The 19,566-nt window shown below is 33.8% G+C and overlaps 1 protein-coding gene across 50 annotated transcripts in view; it reads right to left on the bottom strand.

The window, feature by feature from the left end:
• RIMS2 (regulating synaptic membrane exocytosis 2) overlaps positions 1-19,566 on the bottom strand; it is a 448,541-nt gene that overhangs the window by 124,820 nt on the left and 304,155 nt on the right. For 28 of the 50 annotated variants that reach the window (XM_061373344.1, XM_061373350.1, XM_061373349.1 and 25 more), the window contains 2 exons: positions 9,133-9,198; positions 6,762-6,824 (listed from right to left, as the gene is read on the bottom strand). The exons of 19 other annotated variants lie outside the window; for them this stretch is intronic. In XM_061373344.1, the coding sequence (XP_061229328.1) occupies positions 6,762-6,824; positions 9,133-9,198 (129 nt within the window). The remainder of the gene's footprint in view (positions 1-6,761; positions 6,825-9,132; positions 9,199-19,566) is intronic. 3 more of the 50 variants (XM_061373324.1, XM_061373332.1, XM_061373329.1) reach the window with 1 other exon arrangement.

The following is a 19,566-nucleotide window of genomic DNA, read 5'->3' as shown; positions in this document are numbered from 1 at the left end:
CCCTGTTTACAAACATATTTAAGAAAATTATTGAGCCCACAAAGACCTTCTTTGGGTCTGTCACACACAAAAAGCTGAAACAACCCTTTTACTGCCAGTGAGTGTGGGACTGCTGGAGCACACAGCAACAAGGACAAGGCAATATGGTGAGATGTATAACTCCATTTTATGTTTTGCTCTCCAACAGCAAGTAGGACATAGAGAGGATCAAGTGAGTAGCAACACATGGTTCTTACAAACACTTCACAAGAAGTTAAGCCTCTTAATAAGGCCTCATTCACTTCAGTTGTAGTATCAAATGTATTTCTTAGGATGCTAGGGATCTGACCCATTGCCTTTATTAAAAGGCAGGGAGACTTTTCTGCCACTAGGATCAATACTAATGGCTTGGTGGGCAGGTTTTGTATTCTGCAGAGAATCACAGAGCCACTATATCTAACCAGTATATTAACAGATAAAGGCCTCAGAAATTTCATATGCAACGGGTAATATAAAGCATTTGCCACAATCTGCAGCTGGTATTTACTTCAAGTGGAAAAACAACAAGGAGTTCCCAGAAGTGAAGGAGAACATGGATTTTGGAAGTGAACCCTTTGCTTTTAATGAAGCTTTGGCATCACTTCTTTTATAGACTGAAGGATTTGAAGACTAAGTTGAATCCTAAGTGAAACTGAGTTGTTACCCTGGGTTACAGGCTACATGATGCAAACCTTCCTGTACCCAGAGCTGCAAATGGAGAGCTGTATCTTGATCATACACACAGAAAATACAATTCACAGACAGCTTTATTGTCTGTTCTTTGTCCTCACTTTTATTTTTTTTTTTTAACAGTAAATGCATGTGCTATATGATCCAGGTCTTCAGAAATGAACTGTCTCTTTTATAGAGAAAAATAACACTACAATAACCTGCCCGGGCAGGGAAGCTCTTAATCTAGCACAGTATACAACTATCCATTAGTACCACAATCCAGACATGAATGGGACAGTTTTCAAAAGCCCTTGGTGAATTTAAAAACAGAAGTTGGTAACTTTTTAGATTACACCCTTGAGGGCTTATGCTCCCAAGTTATCTAGATGAAGGTTTCTTCTTTTCTCACTATAATTTGTATGTTTTACTGATTTTTAACTGGAAATAGTCTAAGTTAAATTATTCAATATTCATATGATATTTTAAAGCTGTTTATCTTTGCTCAAATAAATTAATTATAAAAATGCAGTTAGTGAAATGTCAGATAGTGATCTCATTCATTTAGTATTGCCTACAGTAACATCCTTCTACCTTTGGTATGGGAAACATGCATGGAAGGTGGCCTATTCCCCTGTCAAAGTCTACAAGGCTTGTGAGCATAATTCTCCCCTACACTGAGGAAAGAGTACAGCAGTGTTTGCTTCTTAACCAAGCATACCTATCACATTGAAACAGTCTGAACCCTCTTTAAGCCACCATGCACAAAGCTCTGTGAGTATTCACAATCTAATTTTATATACCAAAACCATCAAAAATTAGAATTAGATTTGCATGGTATTTAGGTAGCACTGTAAATTCTAGTAACTACAGTATCTAACCAAAGGTGCTACTATATTTTGTTTTAACTACTGATTTATCTGCATTGTTCCATATCCATATTCTGGAAATTTCAAAAGCTTTTTCCAATGCAGAAAAATAACCATTTCTAATGTTTAATTTTTCAGATTTGTTACTTTCCTTAACAAAAAGGAGAATTTTCAACAAAGTAATACATTAAATTATCTAAACTTATGCATAGAAAAAGCCCTTGAAAATATGAACACTTTTCAAGAGTAAGAAAACATAACAGCTTACAACACAAATAAAGTTATTTTTCCCAATATAACTGAAACCAGTGTATTTGAAAGCCCAAGTTAAATTATTTTACTGTGTGCAAGACTAAAAAAAAAAAAGGTATGAGATCATGCCAAGCACAGTTTTAGTACTAGGTTGTTGTAACAAAAAACTGAAGAAATAAAAATAGAATTGCTGTAGGATTATAGTCCACTACAATTCAGCTCACAGTACATCTTTTTTCATCTAGAAACACTAATCACAAAACAAGTAAAATACAGCTATACATTGTCTAACTATCATGATTTCAAACTCCAGCTAATATACAGTGGTAATACCTGTCAGTGTCTGTGGATGGCTGCTGGATTTCAATCCTTGGACATGTTATTCTTCTACTAGCTATAGGAACTTTGCTGTTCAGTCACAGACACAAGATCCTCTGTTAGCATAACATAGATAAGCATGTCTACAAACAACTGAGATTTCTAGTGGAAAGCAAACTTAAATTTGAGTCGTAAATATTGTAATGGAAAATGGGAAGGAGCAGTATACTGCAAAATATCTAGATAAACTGGTGACTCAATATGTCATCAGATCACTCATCTATACTTATAAAGAAACAATATAAAATTATGTGCTGCTATAGTTTTTAAAATGAAGGAACTTAATGCTTTTAGTCACTCTTGCAAAATAAAAACAGGAAGCAAAGCATGCTTGCACACACTCATACTATCTAGTTACTTGTACATTACACAGTGGTGTATGTGATAACTATAGGTACATCTATATGACAGTCACGGGCATGACTACACTGTAACATGCCAGTATCTGAACTACTTTTCTATCTTCTGACTCAGCTAAACAGCCAAAGCAGAGAACACATCTGCAATCTCAGGCATACTATGCTCCACACACCTACATGCACTGTCTACAGCAGAAACTCAGTTGCTCACTGCTTGCTTAGGTACCTATACGTGGCTTTACAGTCACTTTGGTGACTCTGCTGTAGACATATCTTACCATGCTAACACATGATTACATAGTAAAATTGTAAAAAATATTTAAAGAAAGCACATATAGCTATACCTATAGAGATATACCCTCCAAAATATTTCATCATTGATAGACTTACTGAGGAATAGTAAAGCCCTGCTTTAAGTTAGGAGTTACACCTGACAGTTTTCCAAGGTTCTTTCCAACCCAAATTAGTTAATAATTCTATGGATGCAGTCAGAGATTTATGGTAGCTATTACAATACAATATCCATAAAACTAAGTAGTGTCAATCCTGGAACAATTAAGACTGGAACTACGTGATGAAATATTTCATATCTCTTTACCTGTAAAATCAGACACAATTAATTTTGTGAATTTTGAGAAATAGAAAGCAACTTGTACATTTGAAGGGAAAATGGTAAAATTATGTAAGCAATTTCTTCATAGAAAATCAATATCAAACAAAAAAAGTGGTGAATGGTTTTGAGAAAAAGGCTTCTTCCAGTTAACACTATTTGTAACTGCATTCAAATGAAAGCAAAAATAACAAAATAGATAATAATAATTATTCTTGTTTATTATTAATAACTTTTATAATTACTTATAATAATGACTATTATTAATAACTATTATTGGTTATTATTATCTCATTTGTTGTGTTTGCTTTCATTTGAATTATTATTATTGTTCTTTTACTTAAATAGTTAAATTTATCTAGTTTAAAAATCAATTTCCAGTATTTTATTCATAGGTGATTTCTCAAAAAATTATCTTTACAGGCTATTATTTCCTTATATAAAAGTGAACCAGTGAATTCAAGCATTAAAAATGTTGCCTTATGTCTTATTAATTTATTTAGTTTGGACTAACTTTATCCTATTAACATTTATTCATATTTTTATTCTGTGCCTACAGTACAAAATACTTGGAGGTATTCAACACTAATTGAAAAGTCTGAGAGACACAGACAGATTTTTGCTACAATGTAATATGTTTACTGTTTGTGTTAACATTATTTTTTCTGGTACCTGTAACATACATTTTCATTTATATAGCCAGATGCCTTTTATAGAACCTTGCATTTTCACAACTACTTCCAGCTTTCAGCATCTTTAACATAGACATCCAATTGACACATTAAAGAATAACACTACAGGAACACTTATCTCTGTCTTCATGAGATGACTCACTGAAGATTATTATAAAACTGATTAGTATTCAAAAGCTGGGAACTCAAAATTCTCAAAGAAGAGAGCTGAAAATCCTTTCCTACTCATCCACCCCAGCTCAATTTTATAACTCAGTATACTTCTGCAATTTTCTCCAAGATAATAATCTAAATTTCAGTAAAAATATTAGATATTCCAAAGTAGAAGTTTTTCAGCTGTACATTATAACATCATTACACATTTTTTCTCATTTCAGAACACAGTATTTCACCCACTCAGCTTGAATGTTGCATCACAATGTATGAGCAATGACAGAAACATTCAAGGGTTTTAATGAACATGTATTTCATCATGGAAGAGTAAGTGTTATGTAAGACAATGCATAGAGAGGCTTGAGAGAGAAGCAGTGAGAGAAGCTCATCCTTAGGCTGGAATGTTCAAACGCAGTTCAGCAGACCACATAGACTGTAGACTAACCAAGTGGATCAGTTGTAGGCTTAAAATTAAGCAGGTACTTATATATGCCTCTGGACAGTGTAGCACTAAATGCAAAATTTCAAAAGCATCTGGTTCTTGGTGCTTTTTGTGGGATATTTTTCCTCAGCTCTTAAATTTAACTTTATTTGCACCTGCACACTGTATTTAATTGGCCTTTTTTCAAAAAATATTCTGAAAGGCCAATAATATGCAGACATTTAATTAGTAAATTGTCACAAATAGGGCTTAATACTGCAAATATGTGTTTATCTCTCTTCTGAACTTTTGGCAACAGACCTGTAGTTCTGAACTCACTGAAGTCAACAAGACTTCTGTCACCTGATGAGGCCAGGATTTCCATCAGATCATTCCAAGACAGTTACGCAATACTTCATTGTCTTTTAAGCTCTTAAATTACAAATGAGCAAAATAGCATACTGTTTCTGTTAAAGGCATTCTGTGAATCCACTGATCTTAACAGAATGTGATCCATTTAAATAGTCTTTATTCTATTCAAGTATGTACTATGCCGTATGTTCTACCTAAAGTCATACTGGCTCACAAATGTTCTTATCTTTTACTTCTTTTTCTATAGCTTTTGGGAGCTATATTTAAATGGGGATAGAGAATAGTAACAAAAAAAGGTCTTTTTCAAGTTAAAAATCATTTTTTTTCCTCTGATATTTACCTATATTAGCATCTATACAGTACTAAATCGAAGACAAGTGAAGTAAAGCAGAACTATTTAATGTGACTATCAAAGCAAATACAAAACCTTTGTTTACATACTAAGCACTTTCCAGCCTTCTTCAAATGCTATCCATTTTCAGTACGTTTGTGCACTTTCCCAGGAAGAACTAATAAGCACGGCTCTTGCCATAAGCATAAATTAAGTGTATACTTCAAAAACCTAAAATTGAAGAGGCAGCAAACAGAGGCATGCTGGTTCAAAGAATGAGGGAAGAAATATGGTCTGAGAAAGTCTCTGTGGCCGCAATATTGAGCCAAAAGGCCCTTACAAAGATGAGAGAAACTTGCACCAAAATATTAAAGATTAATTCTGGGATTTTACCATATTATTTTTTTTTAGTTTCAGGATGACAAAGTCACTTATGTTCTCCTTCAGTCTCTGAGTTCCTTAAACAGAATTCCTCTTTTAGTCAATATATACAGAACAAATATGAATCATAATTCTATTTAAATACTCTTAGGACTGCAGATGAACCATGATTAATCCTTTTCATATATAAATTTTCTGGTTTCAATATATGGTATCATTTTATACAGTTTGTTATATTCAACCACGTATAGTCTGTATCCTTCAGTGACTTGTTTTAGGTACATTTCTCCAGAGATATATATTGACTTTTACCAACACAAAAGAATAAATAGGAACACAAATTCAAAGTATGGTCAGTAATTAATTTAGTAAAAAGTAATTAATTCAATATTTAAGCAAAATTTACATGTTATTAACTATTTGCACACAATTATAACATTTGAGACACCAACGCATAGTGTTACTTTGTACAATTTCACAACATTGAAATACAGTGTTGTAACTTCTCAAGGAAAAGTTCCCGGTAACTCTGTGGGAGCTTCACTTAAGAACTCCAGGATTTAATAGCCTTTTGGACTCACACCATATGTTTGTTTGTTTTAGCCAAAACATTCTACAGGCATAGTCTGGATTCTACTTACAAGATGGGGAAAGGCAGAAAGAAGCAAGCTCTGTGCACATTCACAAAGAAAGTAAGTAAAAATAAAGAAGAAAAATGTTGCAAGAGCAAAAAGAAAATGAGGGGGAAGCAGTAAAGCCAAAGATCTAATAGCAAGTTCTAAATCTGTGTGCTCCCTTGATCAGGAGCCAACTGCAGCTGGGAAGAACTGAAGATTGTAAAGCACACAGCACCTTGCATCAATCACACAGGAAGATAGGTTAGACAGTTAGAACTGGGATTACTTCTGAAAGTGGAAAGCATTAGGTCTCAAAGCCACATTCCCAAAACTGTGAATGTAGGCAGGTATTATCAATCAAAAAGCCCTTTTTCATTAAAGCAGCCCTGAACAGTGAGAACACGCTTCAAAAATAGCTCAAACATAATTAATGTTCTTTTTATATTTGTAAAGGAATAAAACAGCTTAATCTTAAAAAAAGACTAGCACATAAATGTGCCTTAGTCCTGAGACAAGAAAGAAAGATATCAAGAAAAATATACTTATTAGAAATAACTTTGGTACAATTATAAATGAACTCACATTATAAAGACTAGAAATATATTTTAGCTATATCTGTAAACTACACTCTTTACTTACCCATATTTTTCAGCTGACCCATTGACTACATGATCTGCCCAAGAACTTGCACCATTGTACCACCTTTACAATGCAGTTAAAATAAAGAAATGTTATAAAGAAACATATGTATTGTTAATAACACTCTAATTCATGACACAACCACTTATCAATAAAGTGTGAAGCTTTCGAAATGTTTCCAAATCAATTTGTACATATCCTATTTTAATCCATACCTTTTTTTAATTAAAAAGCAGGAATTCTTGATGTATTTCACCCTTATTCTTTTCAGTAGTTTAGATATGAATTTTAGTTCTGTAAAGACTAACTGATCGCTTATCTTTTTGGACACAAAAGTCTTCATGTTTTCAATGTCTACTGGGTTTATGGAATAATTAAAAAGCAATTGTGGAGACATAACATTAACAAAATAAACATTCTATGCAACAATAGTTTAAAATACTGATTTTAACTTCAAATACATAACTTTTTCGGATTTTATATTTTTATAGTTGATAGGGTGGTTGGGTTTTAAAGAATTTTAGAAGGAGAAGAAAACTCACTTCATTCAGATCAGACAATGAAAACTAAATTTTATACCTGCATTACTCTTCCAGGCATTGAACATGGGCTATCGAAACATTTTCAACATCAATTCAACTGATCAGTTGAAGACAACATAAAAGACATGTAAAATATCTTAAGTAGAATCATTCAGAAAAGAAAAAAAATGGGACCAAAAAAGCTGGTTCCATTTCACAAAACTGTTTACGTGCCATTACTCCAGTATATTAAGACTATATATAAATCATCAAATATTTGGTTCAAGAGTTTCAACTGGATACGTATTTTCAGGATCTTGCTTGGGTAGTCTTGGAACTGCAATAGTGCTGCTATTCAGGATTTCCACAGGACTATGAACAAGAAGCAAGGCAGTGATTTTCAGAAAAGATCAAGAGACCACCATTTTATTAGCTTGGATATAAATCTTCCTTTTTCTGAATGGAAATACTACCCAAAGTCTGCAGGGTTAATATTTTAATGTCTTGAATATACTTATCCAAAGTTTTTCATTAGTCTGTTCCTGGGAATCACACCAGTATTTTTTGCATGACTCCATTTTATTCCAAACTTCTCAGATTTCAGAATCTGACATTTTGCAATGTGTTATCAAACTAAATAATCCCACACCTCCTGGTCATTATGTTGAGGGAAGACAGCATGGAGTGCGGTATATGTAAACGACACTCAGCTGCTCTTGTTTCTCCTATACCAAATTGAATAGGATTGGAAAGTTTTTTTGTTTGTTTTATTTCCCCATGGTCTGTAGCCAGATCAGTTACTGGATGAAAGTTACTTTAGTAGCTGGAGAATGACAGGTATATGTTTACACACTCCCAGATCATCAGTATCCTTAAAACTGAAGCCAGGCTCTCCAGTTAGCCAGCATTTGAAGTAAGATTCTTTGGTGAAAGTACTTTATTATAGACACCATAGTACATAAGCATGGTTTTAAAAATGCAGTGCACTTTATTTTTTGTGAAATGTGATTGTATTTATTCATATCAATCAAATAAAAACAAAATTTCTTGCTATTAGTTAAAAAATAATCTCTGCCTTATCAGCTCACATACTGTAGCAAAAATCAGACAATGACTTAAAAAGGGAGAAATATAAAAGATCTAATCGTACAATGAGAGAGGAACATCAACTTGCTTCCTTTTTTTTCCAGATTTCTTTCTTTTTGGACTTTGACTATCTTTTTGAAGGTGAAATGCTGTGCTATCATCAAATAACTATTTCCAGAGACACTCCAAAAGTTTTCAGATTACATGTCAAAATTTAATTCTATTGTGTTCGTTGTGATACACTATATGCATATCCAAATTTTGGAAGAACAATAGTACTTTCGATCCTAGAACAGCATCACCCAAAATCAATTTGAAGGCAGTCAGTCCTTTTTTATGTCAATAGGAGCAGTAACATACCAAAAGCTGAGGGCCTTCTGAAGTGACTCAGGTTATTAAAAGAATGAAATAGAGAATTCTAAATTGTCCTGTAATCACCCTTAGTGACAGGAAAGCTAGCCATTAGAAATATACTGCAGTTAAGTAGGAAAAAACCTGCAGTTGTACCTAGCTCCTCTGTACTGCTCTGTTTTCCTCCCACATCTTATGAATAAAAAAAACCAAAGTCAAGGTAATGTGGAGCTAAAAGAAAATGAAGCACTTAAAACCATGGAGATTAGTTGCTCTGTATATAGACAAATACTGCATAAAGTGCACTGTAAATTTAAATATCATTAGTCTAGTCCAATTAAAAATTTTAGACCATACTTCATAAAAAATGTATTACTTAACTTTATCTATTTTTACTATATAAATTAAAATACCTTTCAGGAGTATAGGTTGTGTCGTCATAATATGAATTAGGCACTCTTCTCTCCTGCCTAGTCCTCCTGAATACAGAATAAACAGCACAGATATTTAGGACATTTTAAAGAATGTTTTTCCCATGATGTTTTCCCTCACTCTATTATTAATACGGTGATGAATTTAGAGCACATTCATCTACAGTTCAGCAGTATATTCTGAACGTATATTTTTATATATATGTTATTTTAAACTTCTACTTTCAAATTATATTCAGAAATAATTAATGTACTAAGAACACCTGATCAAATGCACACATATTTCATAGAAGTGAAAAGTTACATCGATAGGAAAACAGTATTTGAGCAACTGTGAAATTCCAAAAATAGGATATGTTAGAAAAATTCTAACTGGCAAAACAAAAGTCAGAAAACAAAATAAAGCAAAATTCTGTTTCTTTAAGTGAAGCAACAAAAATTCTGTCTGAAATAAACCTCACATCCAGCCAAAATGTGCACAGCCCACTTTTTATTGACTTCCAAACACTAACTTCAATGGCTAAGAAAAAAAAAGCAGCACGTAATGTGATGTTGTCAGTGACTAAGCTGAGCTCCAAGACAGATAAATAAGTTGTGAAAAAAATTCATACAGCGAGGTTTTAATCAGATTTTTATTTGGGAGGAACTCCTATGTATTTTTTAAAACAGTTGGGATTAAAACCTTGAGAACATTACTTTGCCACTGAGTCCATGGGCATGTCAGCCAATCCAAAATGGGTGACTGTCAAATTATTAACTATCCTGCATAACTCTATAGGATTGTGAATTGGTGGATATAAATAAAAGCATAAATTCTACATGTCCAGCCATAATGTTTTATGTATGTTCAATCTGAAAAGCTGCAGCAGTGTGAAGTGATACCAGGTAATGCACCTACCATGCTAACTATCACATTAAGGTGTCAAAGAAAATTGGAGTGGGGTACTGAGCAGTAAGGTGCTCTAGATAAAGCCCCAGGTCCAAAGGGCACTGAAGGCCCTGAAGCTGCGCATGTGCCTATCATCATTCTAAGGCATACAATTTCAGTGCCACCTCCATTTCTTTTGGTAGCAAAACAGCTGGACTTCTTCAAGAGGGGGTCCACTATCACAAAGAAAAAATTATGAGTGCCATAGCCTAAGAATAAACTCAGAAATTAAAGTTTTGATAACACAAATGTGACCGAGGACTAATGAATTAAAGATTACCAAAACTAATAAACATAAACTGAAACAAACTTCAGCAAAGATGAAAGAGAGCCAAGTAGTCACACTACTGTTCCCCAAGCAGTGGGAAAAAAAAGAAAAAAATCTTCAGATTTTTAAGAGTTAATGGGCTGGCTGTGAATGACTAAAGGAAAAGTGACAAAAAGAATAACAAAGTTGGCAAGTCATTTTGCCTGGTATATCTGTATGATATATGTGCCTGCAGGACACTCACACTTCTGGATTCATGGCGACATAAGATACATAAGTCTTTCTCCCACATGACAGACCTTTCCCTGAATGCTGGACTTTGCAGAACAATGTTTGCTATTTTGATGGACAGTAAAAACTGGAAAGTTATTTCCAATGCTATTTTGATGAACAGTGAAAACAGGAAAGTTATTTCCAGTGCTTCATAAAGTGAAAGTAAAAGACAGAAAGAGAGGTGGTTGTTTGACATCAACGTGACATTGATTAAGCAAATGGAATTACAAAGACAGGACTAACACCTTGACCAACAAAAATAATGTAACTTAAAGTAAGCATTAAACTGGGAAAAAGTGTGAAGATAAATAAGGAAATACTGTTTAAAAAATAATCTTTTATATACTTCCAATACATGAAGTAAGGAAAGGAAATTACTTAGTATTTTTCAATGGATAAGGAGGAACTGAATAAGGATTATGCTTTAAATGGTCCTTAAAAACCTATAGAACTGTTGTCAGAATACAGAAAGACAAAAAAGATGAAAAATCAGAAAACATTATAGTGGCTCTGAGGTACTCAGAGTAGTTTCTATCTGGTAAGATGACTCAACTTCAACACTAATGTTGCCCACAGGCAGAGTGGATTCAAGTGGACCAGAGAATCAGTATCAGATCCTAGGCCCAAGGAATCTCAAGATGCTGTTCTAACCATGAGCTAGAGACGTTTTGCTTTACACTGAATTTTCTTTTCTGACCCCAGGAGGAATTAGCTTTAATATTCTTGTCTTCAATAAAGCCCTAGAAAGGATTTACTCCATATCACTGATAGAATCACATTTTTTTCATCTTTATGCAATACTGTCACTTTTGCCCTTTATTTTCATTGATTTTACTTTATTTTTGGGAAATTAGTGTCTGTAGAAACAAAGATTATGTTTTGCAAGTCAAGATCCTCAAAGTAAGACAGTTTGATAATAGCTCCAAGTTTCAGCAATATCTGAATAGTCAGACACAGCCAGAAATTTGAAACAGGTTCAGATAAACTGATACAAATATGAGTACATAACTAAGGCAAAAAACAGTATATAAAAATTAATTATTGAAATAGCATATGTATGAGCATATTTCATCACATAATTTCTGAAAACTAACCAAAAATCCCCCTCCTTATTAAAGTTTCAGCATGAAGACTGAACTATTTACACATGTGCGTATTGGGTTTCATGCGAAACAGCATAATTTCAAAACAGTTGTTAAACTGAGTTCTAAATGTTATGATGTCTATTATACTAAAGCTGTGGAGAATTTCTAAAAAGCAATATTTCTTTGGAAGGAATACTTATATGATACCATAAGAGTTAAAGATTTTTTTTGTTTCTTGTTAATAAGTTTTGTACTTACTAAAATTATGGCTATGTTTGATCTGAATCCAGAGCAAACCTTAACAAACTTCTCAGAACTTCTATCCAGAGGGCAGTCACTAAGTTAATATATCAAGAATACTTTAGCTCTTGCTATGGAAAATCTTAAATGGCTCTTCTTGCAAAACGTATCAACCATAATATCTGCTATTTGAGATCTGCAGCCACCACTTTTTACTGGCTCATAGTTTATCTGATTGATATCCTTTATATCTATTCCCACACAACCATGTCGGCTTCCTGTTTTGCAATATTTCTGAAAATATCTTAATCAGAGTACACCAACATGTCTTGTTTACATCTCTTCAAAGCCACTGTATTTCATGTGTAAGTAGGAATTATCACAGGCTGAAATTCTCTCTGCTATATTCCATATGTTCTGTAATAACACACTGGTTATTGCCTGTATTGCCAATGTATACAAGTACTCATAAATTACAGAATAAGCAGAATACAAGTATCTACAACAGAAGCTTGTACTTTTCATACTATTTTCAATTAAGCAAAGTGTGAGATTTCTAAAAGACCATTTTCCTGTGTACTTTGAAGTAGATAGGCTTTTCCTCATTATTTCAAAGAGAATAATAAGTACTATAAGCAATTTGGAAGTTTCTAGCAAAAATCAGGGTTACACAAAGACACTTACATATAATATCCATACAACCTAGTTTATGAAACTGGCTTCTATAAAGCTATTCAGCTTCTTCTGGTATTTGCTCATAGTCCTGAGTAGTCATACATGCTCACAGAGTATTATAAACCATCCTCACTATATGTGTTTAGCACTTAAAACACAGATCATATTCTCAGTTTGGAAATCAAACACAGTACTGTCAAAGTGTAAGTGGCAGAGACAACTATATGCTCTTTATCAATTATACCTCTCAAGGTCATAGTAAGCACCCTCAGAATAGGTACGGCACATCTTACGGGAACGAAGTAATCTGATTGCATCTTCACAAAATAGAGGATACATTGTGTGATCCTGGCTGCCAAAAAGTAAAGGGTGAACACAATGAAAAGCAACACAAAGATGAAATAAGAAGAAAACAACATGAAAAGCAAGCAATGTCAGCAACGGAACAAAACACTGGAACAAAACTCAGCTGGAAGTTTGGGGAATCTTGCAAAACTACTTTTAAAAATCAAGGTATCTTGGCCTGCAGCTGAGACTATGAGAAAGGTCTCACATTCCAATTTTATCTGTCGTAACCTTTAACACAGCCTTACATGTATGGCATAGTGTATATGAAAATCACAGTATTAGCAGTTATTTGTGCATTGATTTTGATATTTTTCTTTATTGAGTTTTTAAAAGACATTAGAATGATGTAAATATAGCATCATCTTCATGGACTACCAATTATAGACTACCGGCAGCAAGAAAATGTTTAAAAAGAGAAACATATGAAACATCAGTGTTTGCCTACACACTGTATAGAGAAAGCTAATGCTGATATTGACACAATACTTCTAAGTTTTCTAGCATTATACACAGACTAATATAATCAGAAGTGGATATGTAGGTACATCATAGAAGTACATGCATTATCCACACAGAGTCACACAGAGAAAAACATATACCTGGCATCTCTGTAATGGTGATCTGTGGACTGGGTGTACCGGGAACGAGGTAAAGTAACAAAATGACTGAGTCAATGGCAGAAAGGAAAATACAAATATGGGAGAGTAAGATGGAGAAGAAATGATGCACATCACACAACAGAAGACATACAAATCTAAAAATACAGGAGCTACAAAAAAAAGCATTGTGTAGAGCAGACATTATTAACAAAATTAGAAATCTGATACACAGCTCTAAAGATAAAATGATCTCAATGATTCACATGTACATTCTGAGAACCCAGTGGGACACATGGATCAAACAGAGAGTTAGAATTTGTGATTTTCTACGTTTCAGTTAGTTAGGAGGACAAAACATATAAACCTCTGAAAGCAAGCTCAAGAAATCAGATTGCCTGTTCTCTTGCTTGAAGGCAGTGATAACTTCAGTATGAATAATTTCTTTGGCAGAGGTCTACCTAATCCATCTGAATGGCTATCACAATTAGGAAATCTGTCCCTGTAGAGCTAGCTCCAGACCTTTCCCATTTCTGAGTTTTCCTAATGTTTATCCTATTGTGATAAAAGGTGAACTTAGATAAAAGCCTTGTTACTATTTAAGTAATAAAGAGATATAACTAACAGAGTATGCCCAAAACAAAATGCGTGCATTTCAAAATAACAAACCCAAGATATTTATATTTTGGTTTGATTTTGAAAAAGTCAGAAATTATGTATTTTCAATATATTTATATGTATTACAGCAGTAGATATTTTCCAATTATCAAAACCAGAAGAATATTATTTCTCTTTTAGTATAGTTAGTAAATATAAAAGCACACAGTACAGGAAAAACTGTTTTGAAAGTAGTTTTTTGTCTTCCAATTTACAAGGAATTATTAAAATTCAAAAAAGTCCTTGGTCTACAGCTCCTCTAAAGCCAGGGTATTTCAGGAATGTCTAATCACAGAAGTCCATGCTGGATGTGTAAACTGATTTCACAAGAAACAAGGTTAACCTCATGCTTATCCTCCACTTTAATTTATCACATCTTAATTTGCATATAATTAATGGCTTTCTAGTAAAAAAGCATACTGTTAGTAGAAAAATTTAACACAGGTTATTATATTACATGCAGTTATTATCGTTGCTTCTTTTGCATATGGACAAAATACATTATCAGCCACATGTAAATATTCCTTATAAGCATATTAAGTTAATTATATATAGTGCAGGTGATCTTCATACTCACTTCTTGTCAAATAAATGCAAAAACATAGTCACAACTCTAAAAAGCTTCTAATTTAAGCCCCTGATAATGCAATTTCAATTTTGCAGTTTGTTACTGCAAAAGAATGAGGATCTGCACACAATGCAGCAGGGCCCAATTTGACATGGTACACTGAAAATCTGCAGATCAGATCCCAAGAAGGGTTAGCAATTCAGAAAACAATGATAGAGCTACACTGCAGGCTGCAAAAAGTATTAGGGTTCTTACGCTAATGCACAGACCTGAGTACCAAAAGCAGTCTACCCATAACGCCCTGGCAGTCAGTATGCTGCCAAGTATTAAAAAAAAATTCTATTATGTTCTTATAATGTGCTTTAGAATGTATGCACACCCACCAGAAGAACAATCAAATAAAAATGTAGGAGTCTATCCCACAGCAGTTATGATATGTGTGATGATGGCAAACAACTACATAACAGCTTATTCTCACCACTACACGGTGACATTCCCAGTTTATATCTGCATGAATATGCCCTTAAATGATTCAGATGCAACCCTGGACTTAACACCACAAATCTCTTGCAAATATTACCCTACCATTAATAAACAATTGAGTGTTTCCAGTTGGTAGATGACATTTTAATGTTAACAATTCACTTTTACTTCCCCTTTTACCTCTCCAGTGAATTGCTGACAAGTTTCCTTGACAGTCTTTCAAAAATATGGTATCAATAAATATAATATATTCAACCAGTTTTTAAAGCACAAAGCTTTAAACAAAACTAGGATTTGCAATGGGAATACAATGGATATTTACAAGCAGCTTAATTTACTGTCCATAAAAGGCACATCCCAGCCTGTTCCCTTCACTTACTTGCATGAAATGAAATACCAGCAGGATTGAGTCCTAGCTACTTTTTTAATGGCCACTAAACTAGTTTAAATGCCTAAGCCCTGGAATCAAGTTTTGTCCTAATACTTCTAGAAACTCAGAGTTCCAGTGTTCTTACCAAATTCTAAGACTTTTGCTTGTGAATGTATGGCAGGAAGACGCAGTTCAGCCTTTTCTTTTTCCTTTTTCTTTTTTCTCTTTTTCAATTCAGGAATTCAGAATCAGAGTAAGTCAGAATCTCGATACAACTACTTATACGGTTTGAAGTGTAATAACTTTCAACAACTTTGAAATAGTCTTCCTCATCACCCAAAACTCTTGTTCTATACAGAGAAGGGAGGTAAACTTTAGCTTATACTTGACCTGATCCTCTGGCATTACTGGCTACTCATACTTTTCCGTATTCCTTAAAGCCAATGTCATCTATACTATCTAACTCAGACAACAACTCACTATAAAATGTTCTTAAAAGTGAAACATAAAAAATTTGACGACTGAATTTATTAAGAATTAAAATCAGCTGTATACATGAATTAATGCAGTAACTTACTAGAGTCATGGTATTCACCATAAATCAGGAATATATAACCTAGCAATCCTTGTGTATTTTCATAATATCTGTAACTATAAAATAATTAAAGAATTATTATTCAGGTATGCATGTGTTCATCTTTGTCCGGAAATGGTTTCTATTCAAGTACAGTAATATTTTCCATAAAATATGCATGGTTAGTGAATAATAAAGGAAGGGTATATGCCATATCTGCAAGGAAGGAAGAATGATATCACACCGGTAAAAATATGATAGTATGCACATTAGGAGGCAGCATATATTTCTGTGGTTTATGTATTTCAATGGGCAGAGCAGAAGGCTTAAATGCCAACTATCTTCTGAGCATTCAGCCAATACACCACTATTTGTTTCTTTATTATTAATTCTTTATGTATTTAGCTTAAAATTAATTCCTTATGTTTTCAAAATATGCTAACAATAGAACACCAAAAATGCCTATAACATTGCTAATTCTCACTGGCCAAAACTGAAACATGCACAACTTTCAATTGGCTAATAGTCTAAAACACTTAAAATCGTAATCTGAAAAATTATAATGCAGTAAAATCATTAAGCTTTCCATTGCCTAAGAGCAAAAAGCTCCAGAAAAGATCCAGATCTGAATCTAAAATAAACACATCTTTTGAATTGCTCATGAAAATCATGATCCCATATGCACATTTAGATGGGAATGCTCTGAAGACCATGGAGACATGGACAGGGTTTAGATAAAGCAGATTTTTAAAAAGACAGAAGAACTCCAGGATACCTTTTTTTTGGCCAACCTTCACTTAGACTCCTAGTCTTTCACCACACATTCCTTTCTTGCTAAATTATAGTAGATGATGGCAGAAGTATATCAAATGATAGTATGGTGAAATGAAAATATTAGTCTGCATCCAGATTTATGAAACATTACATATTTTGTTACAGGTAGCATAAACAAAAAAATTGGCAGCAGCAACTCATTTCACTTAAAATAATGAAGCTAATCGGAAAGGGCAGCACTATAGGTTTTTTGCAATATGATTGTTAATGTCCACACAACAGAGATCCTTCACACACATCCCTACATCAGATGAATACTGATTTCCACTATTCTGACAGATTTGACATCTAGGCAAACATGACAACTTTCCTTTTCCAAAGTGAACAGAAAATAATGACTTAACATTTTCTGATCTTGATCAACTATTTGTCAGTTTCCTTACACGTTCATAAAAATTCAGTGAACCAGAAGGATAAAAAAACTCCAGAGATGAGTGATTCAGTGACCAGTTAAATTGCCTAATTGGAAGTACTCAGTTTCCAGGAACACGCTTGACATACCAAAACAGTCTCAGAAGCACACTTGAAAATGCACAGACTGTCTCACTTGAACCATCCATGGCATACCTTTCTGTTCTTCATACTGTGTAAGGGTAGTTTAACCTGGTCTTTACTGCTTGGGATATTTTATTCAATAGTAAAGATGAAGCATTAGAAGAAAATCTGTTCCTTTCAATTTTCATTCTCTGTAACCAGGACCCACAATTTAGAAAACAGGTGATTCTTTGGATCAGTTGAAAGTGGTAGAAGGGAAAAGAGGGGTGGCATATGAAATTTAGGGTAACTACTGTGGGAAGAAATTTAGCAAAATATTTGGCTCAAGGGAAGAAGAGGCTGGAACTAATGAAATGATGTGGCTTCAGGTAAAAAGTGTGCTATACTTTCTATTAGTAACTTACCCATTCCAATAATGGTAAGCAACTGCTACAACTAGCTACTTTTTCCAAATAAGTGAGGCCAGTGATATGGTTCTAGAAGTTTAGATTCACATCTGAACAAAGTGGGAGTTAATGTGCTCCTTGGTAGAATGTTTTCCATGTTGCTTCAGAAACACCTGGAAAATCACACCTAAAAACTATATAAATAATATGTGAAATCAAGACCTCAACCTTTAGAAAATGGCAAATGCCATTCAAGAATAAAACACTGATTATATAATTTCCCTTGGTGACATGTTTTGGTGCGATGTGTCCCTGTCCACGGCAGGAAGGTTGGAACTAGATATTCTGAAGGTCCTTTCCAACCCTAACTATTCTATGATTCTACGTTTTCATAGAAAGATTAACTGAATAGTTTTATTTAATAGCTTAGGTTTTTTAAACGAAAGAATAAATTTGCTTTCTGTATAAACATCAACATTTTTTCCACCAGTAATGGTAGGGATGCTTTTTACACATCAATTGCATAGAAATTCCTGCTTATCTCCTAGGATACATGAGGTCCTAGAAATATTGCAATGGATTGCAATTGACAGTGTGAAGACTTTAACCATGAAACAATAGCAATTATCAGCAGAGAATGTGTGAACTGAGAGATACTCAATCAAGATGACTTTCAACAAGACAATCACTATCACGTTCATTATCACATTGCTCCCCATAGCTTATTTTAAATTCTTACTCTAAGGGGCGTAACACTTAAGTCTTTTATCAGAACTGCATTATTTTTAACATGGGCATTTTATATGCGCATTTTAGTCTGAGGAAGGTATCTATGACTTTTTGTTGTTGTTTGTGTTTTAGTTTGGCTCAAAGGTTCTGAATCATGAGTCCTTACAGACGTAGCTGCATTTGCAAGACTTCACTTTTATTGCTACCTTCCTACTCTATCCCTCTGTTGAAGGTTACCGACCTTCAGCAGATGTATGGAGGCACCAGGTGGGTGGTGAAGATAATTGTGCAATTTAACACTGATTTCACTGTGAAGTAGAGTGCCCACTGTAAATAACAGCAGCCAAAGAGAAAACACTCTCCTGAGATCCTTACTGCAAGGATAAAACATGGCACTGTGCTCTGCAATCCCTTCAGCACTTAAATCCATTAGGGCTCATTAGTGAGAGCCCTGGGAAAGGAAATTGTATTTGGCAACATTGTAAGAAAGTTAGAGCATAATATGTTAATGGAAGTACAGGGCTCTAGCCTGGTGTTTACATACAATTCTAGATGTAGATACACAAAATAATCAGGAAGTGCAATATACTATTAATGCATAAGATAAGATTTCAAAAGGAGAAAAAGTACTTAGAAAAACTGCAATTATTGAGATTTAAGATTATGCATACATTTTATAACATAGTTATAAGAAGAATCGCAGTAATGCATTTTTTATAGTTTACTGGGTATTTGGAAAAGTGAAAAACCAATGATATCACTTGCCTCATATGCCAGACACAACTAAAAAACGGAAAATATTATCCCAGAATTTCCACATAAAGCATCAGGTACCCTTCATATCTGCAACACCTTTGTTTCTGTAATATACACTTAAATGATTGTACTGTAAAATATTAACTAAGAA

Source organism: Neopsephotus bourkii, unplaced genomic scaffold (genome assembly GCF_033783945.1).
Source record: "Neopsephotus bourkii isolate Nb327-2 ecotype Australia unplaced genomic scaffold, CSIRO-AGI_Nbou_v1 NB_1630, whole genome shotgun sequence".
Lineage (NCBI taxonomy): Eukaryota > Metazoa > Chordata > Aves > Psittaciformes > Psittacidae > Neopsephotus > Neopsephotus bourkii.
The sequence above is the reverse complement of the archived record's forward strand: the minus strand, read 5'-3'. Positions and strand labels throughout refer to the sequence as shown.